Here is an 18,829-nt window from a genome sequence, read left to right as displayed (position 1 = left end):
AGCAGCCTCAGGTAATTACTGTATTTTACAATAAAAAACAAGGTCAGCGTTTAGTAGTTACTAGTTATTAAAAACGATAAAAGTCACTCTCGTATTTCTTACCTCAATTATATTTTAAAGTGTAAAGTGAAAATGATTTGTTAAGAAAATTTTTCATGCATCTACTGTTGTGTATCTGACTTTGTTCTCTTCCTGTATGATAATAAAAAGGTCTGCAAATCAAGAAATATCTGGAGTTTTTATTAAATTACACTATTACACATTATGGATGTGTAGGAATTTTATTATGTTCCTGATTACATAAGCCACAAATAAGTAGTTTATCATCAACAAAGCTTAATTTTCCAAATAATTTATCTGTAATTCACTATATATTAACTGTGTATTAATGAATATATATGTTACAATTCTAGTACAATATACTGTATCTGTCGTTGACATGAAGTGCTGTCTCTGAGACTGATAAGAGTTGGAAACTATTCCCTAAAACTACAGTAGGTGGCACTAAAGTCGTGACGGCGCCGATGTAGCGTTAGGAAGAACAAGAGAAGAAGCAAGTCGAGGTGGACGTAAAGGTCCCATCCGCGTCCACGCCCCCTATGCTGTCCCTGCGGGCTTCCCTTCCGTCTCTCCCGACTTCACACAGCGGGGGAATGAAGTGAAGGACGAAAAGGAAAGGAATGGATACTGCTGAGGAAAAGACAAGCAAAGTGGTCGACATTTATCGCGACACATGGGTCCGCTTCTTAGGTATGTATGAATTTATAGCATAATCCTTAGCCGACCTTAATTAAACAGGATACGGTTAAAGGTATTTTAATGTAACGCTGGAGTCGTCGTGACCCTGGAGCTGTGTGCTAGCTAGTGTGAGCATTAGCTTAGCTAACTAAAAAACTATTTATAGCATGTTTTTCTTTTGAAGGGGGTGCTGTCAACAGAGGACATAATGGACGAAATCCTACTATTGGACTACTGTTTGTCTCTTCATGGATTTTTATTCACATGCCACATGTTTTGTTATAGTTTTTAGGAAGTTGTCAAAACCACCAAGACTTGCCCCTAAGCATGATGGTATTGTATGTGCAAATACCTGTTATTAATTTGTTTCGCTGCTTCCTTTTATAATGGAAATATCAGGGTTGTTCCTAACACCCATCACTCGATAAGATGTTATCTGAGAAGGACATGCACTGGGGAAAAAAACTTAGAATGAAGCAGCTCCAGTTCTCTAGTGAGTCTGCACCTTACTTTTTATTCAGTTATTTCATTCAACTTCTACTCATACATTAAAAGGATTAAAGAGAATTTTTGATTGTGTAACATGTTGTATGCCCAAGGTAGAAATTCATAATGCTATCATATTTACTAATGACTGGATCAAGGTAGTGACAGACTCTTAATCCAGAGCAAAATACAGTTGAATTTCATACAGCACTAAGCATACAAACTAATTAGACACATTTGTCTATTTTTTAATCCCCTGAGAGCCTTTTCTTGGGTATTTAAGAACATTTTCTTTTGCATTGTTTTATTTTTCTGTTTGGGGCTAGTACAAAAGTGTTACTACAAGAGAACTTCCATGCTAGTTGTTATGTAATAAGGATGAGTTTAACATGTGATGTAGCCATTTTATTCAACTGAATGAGCAGCAAGCTTATAGAAAATGTTGAGGTCATATAATCCATCAGATGCTTGTCCTGTTGTATCCTATCCTGCCGACTTTTTAAGTCCAGATCACAGTTTCGGTGTTGGATGCTTTGGACTCCTTATAGTTTATTTATGGTCCACCTCACCTCTTTTATAACAAAGATTTTTGGTGGAAATATGTGGAAGGCTAATTGCAGGTAGGTGACATTAGAGCAGAAATGATTGCCTGATGTCCTTGTAGATGGCGTAGCATTCAATTCAAGGGTGATATTTAAGTCAATTTGTGGGTTCTCTGGCTTCCTCCCACCTCCAAAAGCATGCGCTTCAGGTTGATTGGCCGGTCCCAAATTGACCGTAGGAGTGAGTGTGTGTGTGTGAGTGATTGTTTGTCTCTATGTGGCTCCGCGGTACACTAGCGTCGTGCCCGGGGTGTCCCCCGCCTCATGCCCTGAGACTGCCGGGATAGGCACCGGCTCCCCCGCGACCTGCGTAAGCTGATTAAGCGGGTTAAGAAAATGACTGACTGACTGTAATAAATGATGCAGCTGCTGTGGCTGACTGAGCCTTGATATGATGCTTGTTATTGCCATCTGATTCCTGGCTGCCTCTCACCATTGTTGGACATGTTTGAATCTTTTGTTTATCATTTACCAATCAAGCCTTCATACCACTCAGCCTGCTCTCTCATTCCCCATCTATGTTACTTCCTTTTACACACTCAGGTTGTGAAAACACACCTTGTATGTACGACACCTTCATGTGTTGGCTCAGCGCAAGAAAAAGCAAATCGCAGAACATAATCTGATGCCTTTGCTCCCAGGTCAGAACTGGACCCTGACTTACAGTATCATACCAGGGCATGGCTTACTTTATTAGTAATGAACTGCTTCTGACAGATAAGATTATCCTTCTCTCCTTGTTATCAGGATTTATGGTATCAGTTCAGACCCTTATCAGTGCTTCTGGAGCTGCAGATCCAGTAGCTGTACAGTTGCTATCAGTCGTACCTATTGTTGAAGTATTAAACCAAGCAGCGTAGAACTAAGAACAAGTTCCATGAAGGTCTGGTTTTTTCTGTCAGCCTTTTTTACAGCAGTCATTCAGTTGTTTGATTGCTTCTCAATGGTGCAACACAAAAACTACAGGACAGAAATCCACAACAACTGAGGGAATCAGGACGGGTGCATTGATATTTTTCCTGCTCAATTTTTAGGACTGTGCAGTTTTTTTTGTGCTGCTAATCAAACGGTTTACTGTGTTATTGTGTTAAACAGCACAGAATTTGAGGCAGGAAGCATTGCTGATGAAGACAGTATTGGAGTGACTACACATTGGGTTTGTTAGACATCCTTCTTATGCTTGTGTGGTGTGCGGTCTTCACTGTAATATATTGATCATCACAGTGTGGCAAATCTTTTTTTGAAGGAATAGTTAATCTGGGATGCTTTTCAAAGAATGTCCTCCAAAGAAGGGTCTTTGTTTCAGCTGAGGGTAATCTTTGCACGGTCTTGATATTCATTAAGATGTGTTTCGTCTGTACTCACACAGGTTACGCCAATGAGGTGGGAGAAGCTTTTCGAGCTCTGGTGCCGGTGAGTCTGGTATGGGCCACCTATGCTGTATCCACTGGGTACGTCACTGCTGATGCTGTGGACAAAGGGAAGAAAGCAGCTGTGGTAAGATGTGAACATTTTTAATTTCTCATCGTCATTTCATCACAGGGATCAGGTCACAAGATGCATGAATGGAAGGCAGAAAATAAAAAATCTACTTCAAAAAGTTCGTTTTCTTAAATTAGCACACAGAACGGAATATGATTCCTAATACTTGATTATGTTCCTTCTTTTCCTGATTTAGGCCCACGGAGACAAGCCGGGGAAGACGACGCGGGTAGCAGTTGCGGTGGTGGACACGTTTGTGTGGCAGGCCCTGGCCTCTGTGATTGTCCCGGGTTTCACCATCAACCGAGTGTGTGCTGCGTCGCTCTACATGCTGAGCAGGACCACCAAGTGGCCCCTGCCTGTTCGCAAGTGGACGACGACGGCTATAGGCCTCACTACGATTCCCTTCATCATCACTCCTATAGACAGGTTGGCACATTAGCATTTGTTTCTAAGCTTATGGGAGGGTTGTATTGTCAATAGCTTGTTGCCCCAAGCACATGAGAGTCACATGTTCCACTGGGTGACACATTGCTTCCCCACCATCTCTTGCCTCTTGAAATACTCAACAGGGCACCAAATGTGCATTAACCTGCTTGTGAAATAGTCCCCAAATGTAGCTCTTGTGTGAGTCACCAGAAACTACACTTTATTCCTAAATAGGAAAATAATCAGACGGTCAATTTTTTTATTTAATAGTTTGGAGATTGAGATTTTTTTTATCTGAGAGCTAGTGTTACAAATAGCTGCACAAATTTGTGTGACGCATTTCAAAAATTGCATCTTTATTTATCCCAGTCAGCCACTGTGACTCTAAATGAACAGCTGCCCTCCAAAGAAGTTTTAATACACCCCTTATTCTGCTGACACTGTAACGTTTCTACTTTCTGTACCCTGTAGGTCAGTGGATTTTCTGTTAGACTCAAGCCTACGGAAACTCTACGATGATGAGGGAAAGCACAAATAAGTAGGAGATCCTGCCTGACAAAGCGTCCCCTCCTGGGTGGAGACCGGTCCAGACTACTCTGCTCTGGTTATCCACCACGGAATCACTACAGATGTGTGAATCAGTGTGTCAGCAGCAAGACTCTACACCATACACTTAGTCAAAGCTATGTATAAAGAATGGATCAACGGTCAGGATTTTAACCTTTATTTTTTTAGTGACGCTGTTAGAAAGGAAATCCTCCCGCGAACTGACCCTTTGTGAATTATTCATGTTTATTTCATAGGGAAATCTGTGTGAAAAAACATATTTCATGACATTCAAAGTTAGTCTTTGACTGTTTTTTTTCTTTTTCAAAAATGTCTGCTATTTAAAGGTGTTTTAAGTTGTGACAGTTTACGTTATTCTTACCCATGGGAGCCAAGATTTGCACTGGGAGCATTTTTATACATCTATACCATCTTATACGGTGATGCTGAGGAGGGACTGTTTCAGAAACAAACTGTACTAGCTGTTATTTCTATTCTCTTTGAGGAGCTGGGTAAAACTCACATTCTGCACTATGCAATGGAAACGCGTTACATGTATGAGCTTTAGACTGCAGGGACTTTTCTCCTGTTACTGCTGTTTTTTTCTACTGTAAAGATTAAGCATGCTGTGAGTTAGGATGTTATGAAATCTGAAGGGAATCATTGAAAACTGGGGTTAGGGTTAGCATACGGCACAGCATTTTAGCAATAATCTCTGTCTAATGTGTGTCGTGACACACATTAGTTACTTCAGCATAACGTCACAAGAGATGGTGATAACCAGCCTATTCTTTTTTTAAAAAAAGCCACATAAACTGTCCTCTTGCAGAAACTTACAAGTATTTTAAAACTCACACGGTTTTACACCGAATTTCTCTGTTTGCTGCAACTGAAAAGGGACAGTTTTACTTAAACATTTTTCTTGTGTTGCATGTTCAGCCTTACCTGATAGAACATCTATTATTTTTTGTTTATTTTACAAGCTGGAGATCGTGTTTCTAATGTGAAAGGAAATGCTGACACATGAACACCTTCAGGAGACCTCCTGTTCTGTAATGACTTAAAAAAAAAGTGAAATAAATTATGTCATGTCATGCTTGTTGGATTTAGTTTTTCTTTCAGGCATCACAAATCAAAGTTTTCCACTAATGATGGTGGTGCTGCAGCTACATGTTCTGCCTATTAATCATACCTGAACTTATGTACAAGACAGATATTAACTAGAGACAGAACCACTTAAAATTATGACTGAACGCTCAGTACTGTGAATAAAGGCTGCTTCAGGGCCTTCCTTCCTTACAGCCTGCTCTTTGTGCTGACGCTGTTTCTGCTTCCTGAGTAACCTCTCGCCACTTCCAGATGAAAGAGGTGTAATTCAATGGATGGTTTAACCAATGAAATGGAAGCACTCAAAAGCACATCAGAGCAGGCGATCCGGCCCAGTTGCAGAAACTTATTTTGAATGAGTCACAAAAGTTGCAGCTGATGCCAATTCCGTAGATGACGCCACCTGGCAGGAGCAGACATGTTTGTTCCTCATCTGGTCTTTGTTCTTTTGGCAGCATCAACCACTCGTTCAGGTGAGAAGGAAAATGATAATCTCATGTTGGCTGAACGTTTTGGTCGACTTTTTGCAGGAAACAGCCTGAAATTCTCCACCACACTTCTGTCATATGAACATTCACAGATGTTCCTCCAAACATCCAGGACCAGCTGATAATCACAGAGGAGAACCCACAGTATGGATATGACGGACTGGAGTTGGTGGAAAGCTTGTGGCCTGTGACTGAAGACAAGACCTTGGTGACCACTCAAGAGCTAAGTGTTGCAAAGGATCAAGGTGGGCTGTTAACGGTGGTGCATTTAAGATCCTGAGTGGCAAAAGGCATTAATCATAGTCTCTTATTTCATCCTATATTCAGTGAGTGCTTATCTTTCTTTCCAAGCAGATGGAAAAAAAGAACTGTCAGTGTGGAACATCGTCATGATAACTGCCGTCCTGCTGGTTTTCATAGCGGTATCACTGACTTTGACCTTTTACATGTATGTCTGGAGGGGAGGTGGGACCCATTATGAGCTTCAAAAGAATGGTTATGTTTAAAATAAAGTGAGAAAAAATATTTTTTATGTGTCTGTTGGTTGAAATGGAAACACAAGAATTCCTCATTTTTCATCTAATGAGCTGATGAACAACAGCACATCACAAGAAACAAAAGAACAAAAGAGGAATTTCACAGAGCTTTATTATGGGTCATCATATCTTATTAAATTATTTCAGCGGGTGTCAGTTTACATGACAGCAGCTGTACTGTGTGTTGAAAAAATATGCAGTTGAACTCAGGACGGTCTGTTAATGACTGGTTTCATTGTCAGTAGTGAGGGTGTCACGTTTCTGCTTTTGGTTCTTCAACCACACCTCATTAGAAGAAAGTCAGAAGCTCAAAAGAAGGTGAAATAGTATATTAATGGAAATGGTGTGTTAGATTTTTTTTTAAAAATAAAACCAGTTCTTTAGAAAAACTTAACATGTTGGGTGAAGATACTTCTATTTAGTGACATTTGGCAACAGGATTTATGTATACTCTTAGATTCAAATTACACATTAGCCTTTTATAGGGCACTGAAATCCAAAAATTCAACCTTAGATTCTTACTGAAAGACATGATAAAACTTTCTGTTGTAACACTTTTCAGAATGTTTCAATTCCATGTAGAAAATAAAATTACCACAAAAACCCACTTGTATGTACTTTCATACTTGATATAGGGAGCGTTTCCTCATGTCAAGAATAAGCAGCGGTTGAATATTGCAGTACAGTACTGGAGTTTGATTTTCCATAAGCATGCATTTCTTGTAATGGCCACTAGAGGACACCACGGATACTGTGTTGCTCCTCAATGTTCCATTTGTCAGTACAGTACTCAGCCTAAGCACACATGCAGTGTCAGATTTCGCTATCCATTAGGTGTGCATGCTACTGCTGTCACACAAACCCCAGCAGCTCCACCCGTTGTTGTCTGACAAATGTGGGACGAGCAGCAACCTTAACTCCTTAACTAACTTCATCATATTCTGTATTTCTCTAGACTCTGAAGATGATAAATCTAAAGTCATTCCTCTCTCATCATATCTGCTGTTTTTAGAGACATTTACAGAAAGCTGACTTTTTTTTCCCTTTTTCTTCGATAAACAGGTAATGCAGGTTAAATACATTACTTATTATGTGAAGAAAAGCCTTTGACGTGATGCTAATGCCATTGCCTATTCATCGCCTCTATTTTCTGGGCCTTTGAAAACATGTAATGAAAGATGAACACCTTTAAGTGTTGATTCAGCTTTTTCAAAAGCTGATCAAGTGGTGAACACAGAAGAAGGGCCCTTTAAGACGTTTTGCATTAAAATTCCCTCATTTTTCTTAATCCTTACAGCGGTGAATTAATATGTTTACAGTAAGATACAAAGAAAAAGGTAAAAGTAAAGACTATAAATCCATCCTGGGTACATCCTGCAGATGTTTCACCTCCTGTTTGAAACACAGCTGCTCCTTTAACCCCTGTAGCTTTAATTTATAAAAGTGGAAATAGTGGAAGAATCCATCCACCTGTCCGTCCGTCCATCCATCCATCCATCCATCCATCCATCCATCCATCCAATACCTTACAACAGACTGAGAGGTTAAAGATATTTAATGAAGATACAATCTTAAAACCTAACCCCTCATCTAAACCCCTCATCAAAAGAAAACACAACTGCAATTAATATGATTCCGACCTTTATCTCCACGAATCATCAAGAGAACCCAGAAGCCTACTGATCAGATGATTTGGTAAAAGTCACTGAGATGGACGTACGTGAGATGGTCTTACCTAAATTATAGGTTGGGGAGCATCCCATTAATGAGCTTCACCTAATTAAACATTTATAGGAGCTGACTTTTCTCAGCCCCATTATCACAAAAGCTGCAGAAACTCACACTTTCTGTTATTTATCCCCTTTGGCAAGCATATTCCTCTTCATAACAGTTAATCTTGATCAAAATTATAGTAGATTTGGCAGGAAGGCTGTTGGCAAAACTGCTAAGAGTAAAGAGTAATGTTTTATTCTGTGTCAAGCAAGCAGGCTCAGATCAAGTCTACAAACATTTATAAGCCCCCCTTGAGCAATATCAGGTGGCATTAGGGGGCCCAAGGAGACAAAAGGCTGATGAATTGAATTAATCTCCCCTCTTGTGATGGATGGGCCTGTTCACAGGGGGTTGGAAAATAGCAGCATTGTTCATCTGTCACTCAGATTGCCATGCCCCTCTATGATTTGTGCCGTGGTTGTGAAGGCCACAAGTGGGCAAAAGACCTCCCTCTCTCCATCTCACTGCCCCCTCCCACCAAAAACAAAACAATTTCCCAGGCTTTCTGTTGCATATACCCTCACAACACACACCGTTATCCATAAAGCCAGAAAAACAAGCCTTCACAACAAACATAAATATCTGTCACTGTTGCTTTACTTTACATGTATGGAGTTTGTTGAGTTCACGCTGCAGCGTGTTAGATGTCCATCAACGAATCTGAAAAACTCTAAATCGTCATAACGTGATGGAGCACAAATTGTCGTAGAAAAGTCAAAATCATTAATGTATTAATCAAGTGAGATGACACACATTTGTGGAGTTACTATTGATTATATGTTTATTGAGTCCCTGTATCTGTTCTTGAGCTCCACCAGGAACTCCTGCAGAGGCTACAGGTAGTTTCCATGGAGCGTCTGCCTTCCTACATGGAAGATAAATGTATGTCAGACGGTAGCTGATGGAAGGAGCTTGTTTGTGCAGGAAATTAGACAAATCTTCTTGTGTTGAAGATATTTGAGGAGAATGATCTGCCTACATGCTGAGTTAATTTTCATTAAAAAAATTTTTTATATACTGATCTGATTCCCAAAGGGAAATTAAGAGCACACTCTAGTTAGTAAATACTTCAAATGCATGCATACATTTTAGTTTGTACAGGCCACCGTATCGCGTGCGCACACACACACACACACACTCACACACACACTCACACACACACACACACACACACACACACACACACACACACACACACACACACACACACACACACACACACACACACACACGGGGGCCTGTAGGCATGCAGGGGCAGGTAGAGTGGTGGGCAGCCTCTTTGAGGAGGGCCCCAAATGAGCAACTTGTAAAGGGGGACGGCGCCTTGTTCAAGGGCGCCTCGGCAGCGCTCCGGAGGTCCACTGTCACCTCACACTCCGGGTGTTTTTTTGGGGTGAGAGCTGGAATTGAACGGCCGATCTTAAGAACATTGGACAACCCACTCTACCGCCCACTATACTGCAGAGCCACTGCTGCCCCAGTTGTGTGAGTAATGTGACAAAAACTACACCAAAAGATGAGGACTAATGCTTGACAACACGATCAGTTCACCGATCAGGTGTCATAGATTGGTGAAAAAGACTGACAGAATGTGGGGAAATCAACTAAATTCTTTTCTTCAGCTGAGCCTAAATGTTGATCATCATTTCTGACAGGTGAGAAAAGTCACACAAAAAGTCCAGCAGCCGGACTTTTGACATTGCTAAGATGGTGTTATCTGAGCAGGTGTCAATGCTACGCATGTTCACAAACTGTGTTAAGCATATCGGTATGTTAACGTTACAAAATCAATCCTAAACACAGGGTGTGAGTGTGTTCCCATGGTGTATATGCATCTAATCATGGGGGAATTCACATGATTAGATGCAACAACTTCAACAAAAGTCCATCCAATTGCCAAGATTTCTCAAGTGCATGAGTAAAATATGAAAGACAAGTCAAGATGGGCAGTCATCCTCCAGGAATAAAAAATGTCAAAATTTAGGGCCTTTTCACAGGATAAGTGGAAAGTCTTACCTGCTACTGCTGCAAAGAGGAAAATTCATAGGATCAGCAAGGTCATGATCTCCTGGGGAACATTGATATTTACATGAAATATAAGGGCGATCTATTAAGAAGAATGCTGAGATATTTCATTTAGCTGCTAGCATGGCTAAAAATCAACCCCTCCCTTTCTCTTAGTGATGGGCAACTGGCCATAATTTTTATGAAGCTTCATTGCTCTTGGTATTCTCTCTTTTACGCTCTCTCTCTCTCTCTCTCTCTCTCTCTCTCTCTCTCTCTCTCTCTCACACACATACACACAGCTGTCAGTGCCCCCCTTTAGAGAAGGACTATGTTTGTGGAAAGGCCACTTTAAGGGCACTAACTGAAATGTTTGATGCTCACTAGTCGATTTATTGAGGTCAGCAGAAGGCTACGTTTTGAGAAATAGAGGAGTGGGCTGCATTTGGATTGATTTTCATGAATGATTTTATGCTACGAGCAAAGAAACAAAAGGAAATGATGGCCAAACAACTCGCGCCACAACAGAATTAAGGCAAAACCAAAAAGAAAAAAAATGGAGGGCAAACCCAAAACATGTCACTGAGCATTAAACTAATAAATATCAGGTTTTGAGTCTGTAAAATGAAGACAAGAAGCGTGGAGAATTCCCCTGGATTACATTGTTATGCTGATCTTATCAAGTTCATTACTCTGGAAGTGGTTAATTTAGCGTATAATCAGGATTGTAGTTTGTGGTTTATTTTCGAGTGTTATCTTTTTAAGGCAAGCATCATACCTTTAAATAACGCATGTTAAAAGTCAATACATTAATATCTCGTGACGGAATAAGATAAATAAAGCATTCTTTATGCAGCATCAGGAAATCTGGATTTTTATGCAAACAAAATGAGAACAGGAATAATTTTGACTCATGTGAATCGAAACATATAAAGTATATATACAATATATAAACCGTGTATATACAGTATATATACAGTGTATATATGATGTATGTATATATATATATATATACTGCATATATTTCTATATGTGTGTGTATATATATATATGTATACACATTGTACATATACACATATATACATATACACACATATATATAAACAGTATATATATATATATATATGTATATACAGTACATATAGACTGAAGAATAAAAAATTTGTCAGACATCACAACAAACGGTCTTTGATTTTTACAAGAATTTGCTGCTTTATTATTATTCCAGATACAGACACTGTTGTGTATACATGATAAAGGAGAACAATGAATATTTTTAGTCTTACATCTACTTCCCTACTACAAACATGCTAACTTTAAAGTGACCTGTGATTGAATGCATGTCATAGTTTATGATACTTGGTGACTACCTGATCATTTTTACACAGAGATTGCTCAACAGCACTGCAACACAAACCCCTCCTCTACACAACCTTTGTTCATTTACACAAATAAAATATAATAAGGCCTCCCAAGAGGGTGATTTTTGACAACACACTGATTTCATTGCACATATAATGTCCTGTGGCCTCGCCTGCCTGCAGACATTGATTTTCTTTGGCTAGCTCCACCCTCCGCTGAGAGGCATAAATATCTATAATCTTTGTAAAGAACAATTAGGTAAAGACATTTCCTTGCCAGAAATGTATTACCCATGTCTTTTCTAGATGGAACATTCCCTGAGTTTTAAAGGTGCTACGTTATTTAACAAATAACATTTGACTCCACAAATATAGTTTGACTAGATTTGATTCACAGTAGCCAAGCAACTCCTACAGCTGTCTTCATTTTTTAAAGTATTTTTTTCATTTTAAGGGATGTTGGTGACATCACATTGTCCAAATGGAGCCCCGCCCACTTCAGATTTGATTCGATAGTACAAACTGAAAACGAAAATTGAAAAAAAATTGGAAAAACATCATGTTTCAAATTCAGTGGTTGGGTCACAACGTAAAGCTGATTTAAAGATGATCACAGATGATCTTTAAAAAATTCCGAACGGGTCATGATGATAACATCTCCATGTTTTTGTAAATGTTTTGCATGGAGCTGACTGTTTGGGTGCTCATTATTAATTTAGGATGAGCATATTGCAAGGGATTCTGTTTGCATGGACATCCAAGGCTGTTTATCATTCATAGCCGCAGAGGAATGTGTTTCTTTTAAGAACAAGCAGTAGCCTTGCAGTATCTTCATTAGTGATTGATGGATCACCACGCACCGAGTTAACACACACCTAGAATCCTCTCCATAAAATCAGATGAGAGTTTCTCCTCTCTTCTCGGCTCCAATACCTTTCTGGCATTTCCTGGAGCGCAGAGAGTCTGGCTGAGAAGAATAGATGGTGTGCATTATAATGAACATAGGCTGACACCGCCTCATCCATCATTCCACCCAGGAAAATTATAGCAGTGCCAGGGAGGAGGGGGGGGAGAGGGAGCCTTTAAATCACAGAATCTCCACAGGTCTAACTCTCAGACTGTCATCGGCTCATTGATGTTGTTTTCTAACTGCCCAGTCCACTTCTGAAGCAAGCTACTGTGACTCACCCGATGTATTTCACCTTAAATCTGTGTCTGTCTGTTTCCACTCCTGCATTTCTTTTGTATGTACACTGCTTCCTATATTATCTGCTTTTATTTTCCAGCCTCTATGCAGGCGATAGCCAATACATTTTCATCCCATTCTCGCTAAAGTGATTCCTCAGACATTGAAGAAATTTCTTCATATTTTGCGCAAACTTCTGCTCAGACTCGAGGATGTACTAAAGAGAATTTGGTGGTTGAACCTCAAAGCTAAAGTATATTCACCATCTATGATATTAAACATCATTTGAGATTGTGCATGTGGATAATGACAACATTTCACGCAAACATCTAAATTGATAAAATGATGAGGCAGTAACATTATACGCCCGTGAGGTCAGCGTCACTGTGACATTAAATAGCAATGCAAAAACTCTTTTCTTGTCATTATTCAGGATCACGGGGTGTTATGTATGTGGTTGGATTGAATCTGTGTCATTGAAAACGTGTTAGAATTATAACATCAACCGTGTATAAATAAAGGAGTAACATAAGGACTTTAAAAAAGTGAATTGTGTTGATGGAAATAATCACTTTTATTATTGATTGTCATTCAGTCTCACACTACATGCTAATATTTAGCTGTGGTCTTGTGATGTGTTCTGTGATCTTGAGCGATTCACTGAAGCACCGTGATAACTGTTGTAATGGTGTTTCCACAGTATATTGATTTCACGATGAGCAAACAACGTCTTTGTGAGATTACTGGAGACACTGCGAAATTAGATGTTATCTGTCAACACCAGAAGATACTATGGTATGCTATCTGATTTTGAAATCATGTCAAACCTTCAAAGCAACTTGCTAACATAGATGACGCTTGTGCTGCAAGCTTCCTACTGTAACTAGTAAATCAAGTGCGAGATTAGAAACAAAATATAGATTTTAATTTAAATTGCAAATAGTAGCTTAAAGTTATGCAGGCTGTGAGGTAGCCTAGAGGTGAGAGCAAGGCCTTTAATCCCCTGTTGCCCCAGTAAACCTCTTCTGTGGCCACTATGGAAGCCTGGTTGTGTTGCATATTTCAAAAAGCAAGAACTAGAGTATAGCCCCAGCCGTGTGTTGCACTTTCATGTAGAAATATTACCAGAGATAGTGTGCTTTCAGTGACCAGCCAGCATTTCCACTTGGCTGCACCCTCTGATGCCACCTGAACAGAATTCAGTAGGAGCCTTCAAGGTCCTCATACATAATGTATTCCTGAAAGTCTGCTCAGTTTTCATGTTCTCCTAATTCATTGCACAAAGAGAGAAGGAGCTCCATGCGGCAAACAGCCTGTATCACACTGTTAAGTCGGGAATCACTTCACCACTGACAACTGACAGGCCTTATACAGTGTGTGTATATATATACAGTATATATATATATATATATATATATATATATATATATATATATATAAAATGTGTGTCACACACACGTGTTATTCTTCAGTCTAAGGTACAGTAATAGCTCACCAACAGCTTTTTGAATTACACCTAGCAAGTACATCCTGTAAATATTTAGTAACACCTATGGTGCAACCTGTTTATGTAAATGCTTCATTAACACTTGAACTTGCCAACTGCAACGGCTCCTAATTAAGTGAATTCTCATTATTTTAGAGTAAACATCTTCATAAATAATACGTGTGGTTGTTTTTTCCTCCTTACTGTTGCTTTAATCTTTAATTTATATGAACTGTACAAAGACATCATTTTGATTTGTTCAAGGTTTAAGGGAATTTAATGAACGTACTGAACATGTTTGAAATTGACTGCATCTTGTCATTTTATATGATAGGAGACAGGAGACACAGATTAACCCCACCTGGACACACACACACACACACACACACACACACACACACACACACACACACATCTTTAGACTTCATCTAAACCGAAACACATCGTCCAGAAAAAAGATATTATCTTTAATCAGAGCACTGATGCATTTTTGCTCCTCACAGACAGATCAAGTCAGTGGGGGCCTGATGAGGGAAAATATGTGGAGTATTGAAATAGATTTATTCATGCTGATAGCATCTCATCCCATCAGCTCCATGGCAGCGCCACCAAACAGTGTACGAGAGTCTTTTCAATGACTTTAAGGATGTATTGAACAAAAGGAGAAAAAGAAGTCTCCAAATGACTCTTGGATCATTCCTGGGGAAAAAGGGATCAATAACCGCCAGGCTCAGCTCTCGCTCATCCATCTGATTCCTATCTTTCCCCTTCTGCTTTCCACATATAAGAGGAATCACCAGACTAGTGGCTTCCACTCTGTGGCAAAATGTCCTGTTTTTTCTCAGATACATAAAGCTGCATGGAGTAGTTTATGTCAGACATGAACCTATATCATAATAGACTTATTATGACAGTATTTGGTGATCTTCATTCAAGCTATGTGTTTAAAAGGAATCTATAGCCGCCTATAAATAGCTGTTAGATTTACACTCACAGATAAAGTCTCTTGTGTAGAAATTCAGTCAGTAAAAACATAAATTATGAAACAGAACTCATACCAGTGCCACAGTGCATCCATTTATACACACCACATGATGTTGAAATGCCTGAGAAAATGTAAAATTCCAAAGGCTTGTGACATAAAAATAAACTCTGACTGTGACTGAGATGGTCATCCTGCTAAGAAAATGTTTTTTACTCATTGTCTTTGCTGAGCTTATGTATCCATTTGCCCAACTTTATATAAATAGCACCTTTTTTTAAAACACACAGTTGCACACATATATGAAACAGAGAAATAAACAAATAAACAAAGCAAAGATTACACAGAGTAGTCCAGAACAGTTTTTACATTATTAATGTCCTCCTCTGACGAACCTTCAGGCTGCATCCGTTACAGTTCTGACCAACCAGTGACTCTTCCTGCTTCATGCTTTCAGCACATCTCACTTAAAGAGAGTACAGCCATTATTTTTTCAGTCTCCATGTATGGATAACTCTCGTAGCTACCTTAGCCACCTCAGGAAACTGGGACTGTATTAATAATCTTTTGTTCTTTAGCCTCAAAGGACACCACCTGCAGTCTTGGAGAATCGACAGAGCAACTGAAACACTGCTTTACTGACAAAGTGAGCAAGATAACAAAAGTGTGGCCACATAGACATGAAAATGCATCACACGTAAGAAAAGTACAAATACATGCTTCTTCTGTTTAACTAGAATACTTTCAGCATTTAATTTAACTATAAGACAGAGACTATTGACATCTCCTAACCTTTAGACAGGAGACTTAAACATCTAATAATTGCCCAACTTTTTTGTCAAAATTTTTTTAAATACATAAGCACAAATTAGAAATATAAGTAAAAAAAATACAAATGACATCACATCTTGATAAAATTATGTTTTGACCGAAAAAATACTGTTTTCATTGTTTCCATAGCAGGAAAAACAGACAGGTTAATCAAATATAAATATTCAAAGGCATGAACAGCCTGTGATCTTCAAACACTCTGTACAGTTGGACCCTGACGTGGGAGATTAAACTAAATGATTTAAAGGGGGTACAGTATTGGATTACGTCATGATGATATAATATTACTGCTTGTAGCAGAAAAGCAAATGAATGAACTGTTGTAAAGCCGGATGGATTTCTGACATTTCAGGATGTCTCGCAACTGATGCAGAGCTACGAGTGGATCGTCCAAACTCAAGAGAAACTTTATCATTACCAGTGCAAAGAGGCAAGTAAAAGCATCTGAAAACTGTGGTGCAAGTGATGTACAACCTACGGTAAATGTACCTAGCAGACCTTCTAGAATCAATGAACCATACTGCCTGTGTCTTCTGGCCACCTGAGATTCCATTTACCTCGGTGTCTCCTTTTTCAGACACTTCAGCTCACAGGATGGCATCGATGTTCAAGGCAGCATGTTTCTGCCTTGAAGGCACAGTGATGCCTCTGCAAGAAAATAAACTACAGTACTTTATCTTTGATTAAAAAAACGATGCGTACCTGGCCCAGTCATGTCGCAGTTTGACGACCCCTACATACATACAGTATGTGAGCTTGTAAATCTGGAGTGTTAGCTTTGCGTGGCAGATCCTCTCATGCAATGCGAGTTGGAATCAAAAACTTTCGGCTGTAGTTTGTCTATATAATCAATTACATAGGCATTTATTGAATCAACAGCATCTAAACACCTGACTATCAAACACGAGTAAAACCTTATCGTTACCTTCCAAACTTGACAGTGTTGACTAACAGAGGCCTTTTACACACTGAGCAGATTCAAAACAACATAAGAGTGTTAGTCCCGGCCAATGTAGTTTAACTCATCCTTTTGCAATTAGCTCTGTTTTTTGTTTCCACCAGTTCATTGACAAAAAAACTGCTGTCAAACGATTCAGTGTTTTTACCTGGTTGTCACTAACTTTACTTGTTCTTAACATACCAGACCCGCCGTTCAAGTGGGACCGTTCAACCTTCATTGTGCCACACCTTTCCAAATATCAGTACAAACATTGCTGTTTCACCTCCGAAATGGTGACAGCACCAAGTTGATGTCTGTGTAAAGGGGGAATGGGGGAAGTTGCTTTCTTTTTTAAATGTAAAGTGCATGAGCCACAACTTCGACACTTCAAAAGAAGCTGGTAGTAGCTAAACAAGAAGTAACGTATAAGAAAAGCGAGTGAAAATGTGTTCAAATGGTGCACACACTACTGGGAGCGCCTTCTCTGCCAAGTGGAGACGAGCTCCACCGCCGTGTAACAAGGAAAGTAAATATTTGTTCTTATTATTTTGTTGCTGGAATGCCGTCTAAAATCACACGCTTGGGCGGTGTTACGTAGCCTTTGGTTTGTTCAGTGCAAATGAACAAAGGCGACACAAGTAGGGAACACCACAGTGTAAAAAACGGTGTCACATTACATGGTAATTTTGTTGATATAAAAATATTAGTTCTGTTGCTTTAAATAAAAACTGAAGCCCTATCCCTGTGTTAGAATATATTATGAAATGATAGATATAAAAGAACATATTTGGCATCTTTTGATGGGACTATTATCTGCATCAAGATAATTCCCATTGATTCAATTCAATAACAGCCACAACGTGTTCCATGTGTGATGATGTCATGAATTTGGTGAGTGTAAGACTAACCTACATAGACGCCTCTTATGAAACACACTATGAGCTTAGTAAGTCACTCTGACCTCTATTCTGTCACATCCCCTGTTGTGGGAGCACAGTAACATTATATAACAAACGCATCACACAGCGACGGACAACAACGTGCAAATAAGCTCGGAGCACTTTGACGGACACACGCGTGGAAGATTTTTAAGACAAAGAGTGGAACTAGAAAGAGATTCCTGTGGCCGTCGACAGTCGGCGCGCACGACGGCGTCTCCAGCGCCGCATCCAGTCTATTATCAGAGATACTAAACACTACTGTAATCCCAGACTTTGATCACGTGGACACAAACTTGGTCAAATGGGAAGGCGAGTGTCGGTAGTCCGCTACCGACCGCCATTACATTACAATGCTTGGTGGGCTGGACGTGCGCGAAACAACAAAAAAAAAAAAAAAAAAAAAAAAAAAAAAAAAAGCAACAGCGGCGCTTCGCGTAAAGCAAACACACGGAGGGTGAGAATGACACGGGCTGGATCCACGCACACTTATTTACCAATGTAATAACACGCTCTGACAGATAGCCGTGACAAAGGATGTCAATACCGAGGAAATCATGCACATATTTGTGGATTTAATTCAATAAACAAATCAAGCATTCCAACCAGAAGAAGAAGAAGAAGAAGAAGAAGAAAGAGGAGGACACGCTTTAAATGTTGCGGCGTGTTTTTTTTTTTTTTTTTTTTTTTTTTTGGTGTAAAGAAACATTCTGCAGCGTGCAACATTTTTTTTTCCACGTCCTCGATGGCTTGCCAGACAGGAACTGTCACTTTTGCTTGAGCACTGGATTATATATAAATATATTTTATATATATAAAGAAAACAACAACCCCCCCCCCCAAAAAAAATAAATAAAAAAAATAAAAATCCCACCAGATTTTTTTTTTTTTTTGCGTAATTGAGACTGCTGTGG

The 18,829-nt window shown here is 39.4% G+C and overlaps 1 protein-coding gene across 1 annotated transcript; it reads left to right on the top strand.

Annotated features, from left to right (window-relative positions):
• Positions 1-578: 578 nt before the first annotated feature.
• Positions 579-5,371, top strand: mtfp1 (mitochondrial fission process 1). Its single transcript, XM_068334907.1, has 4 exons — positions 579-750; positions 3,196-3,323; positions 3,505-3,737; positions 4,209-5,371. Exons 1-4 carry the CDS (start codon positions 681-683, stop codon positions 4,273-4,275), a joined length of 498 nt encoding a protein of 165 aa, XP_068191008.1. The 5' UTR covers positions 579-680; the 3' UTR covers positions 4,276-5,371.
• Positions 5,372-18,829: the final 13,458 nt, after the last annotated feature.

This window comes from Antennarius striatus, chromosome 15, assembly GCF_040054535.1.
Source record: "Antennarius striatus isolate MH-2024 chromosome 15, ASM4005453v1, whole genome shotgun sequence".
NCBI lineage: Eukaryota > Metazoa > Chordata > Actinopteri > Lophiiformes > Antennariidae > Antennarius > Antennarius striatus.
Note: the sequence above shows the minus strand (reverse complement) of the source record. Positions and strands in the feature narration are given on the sequence as shown.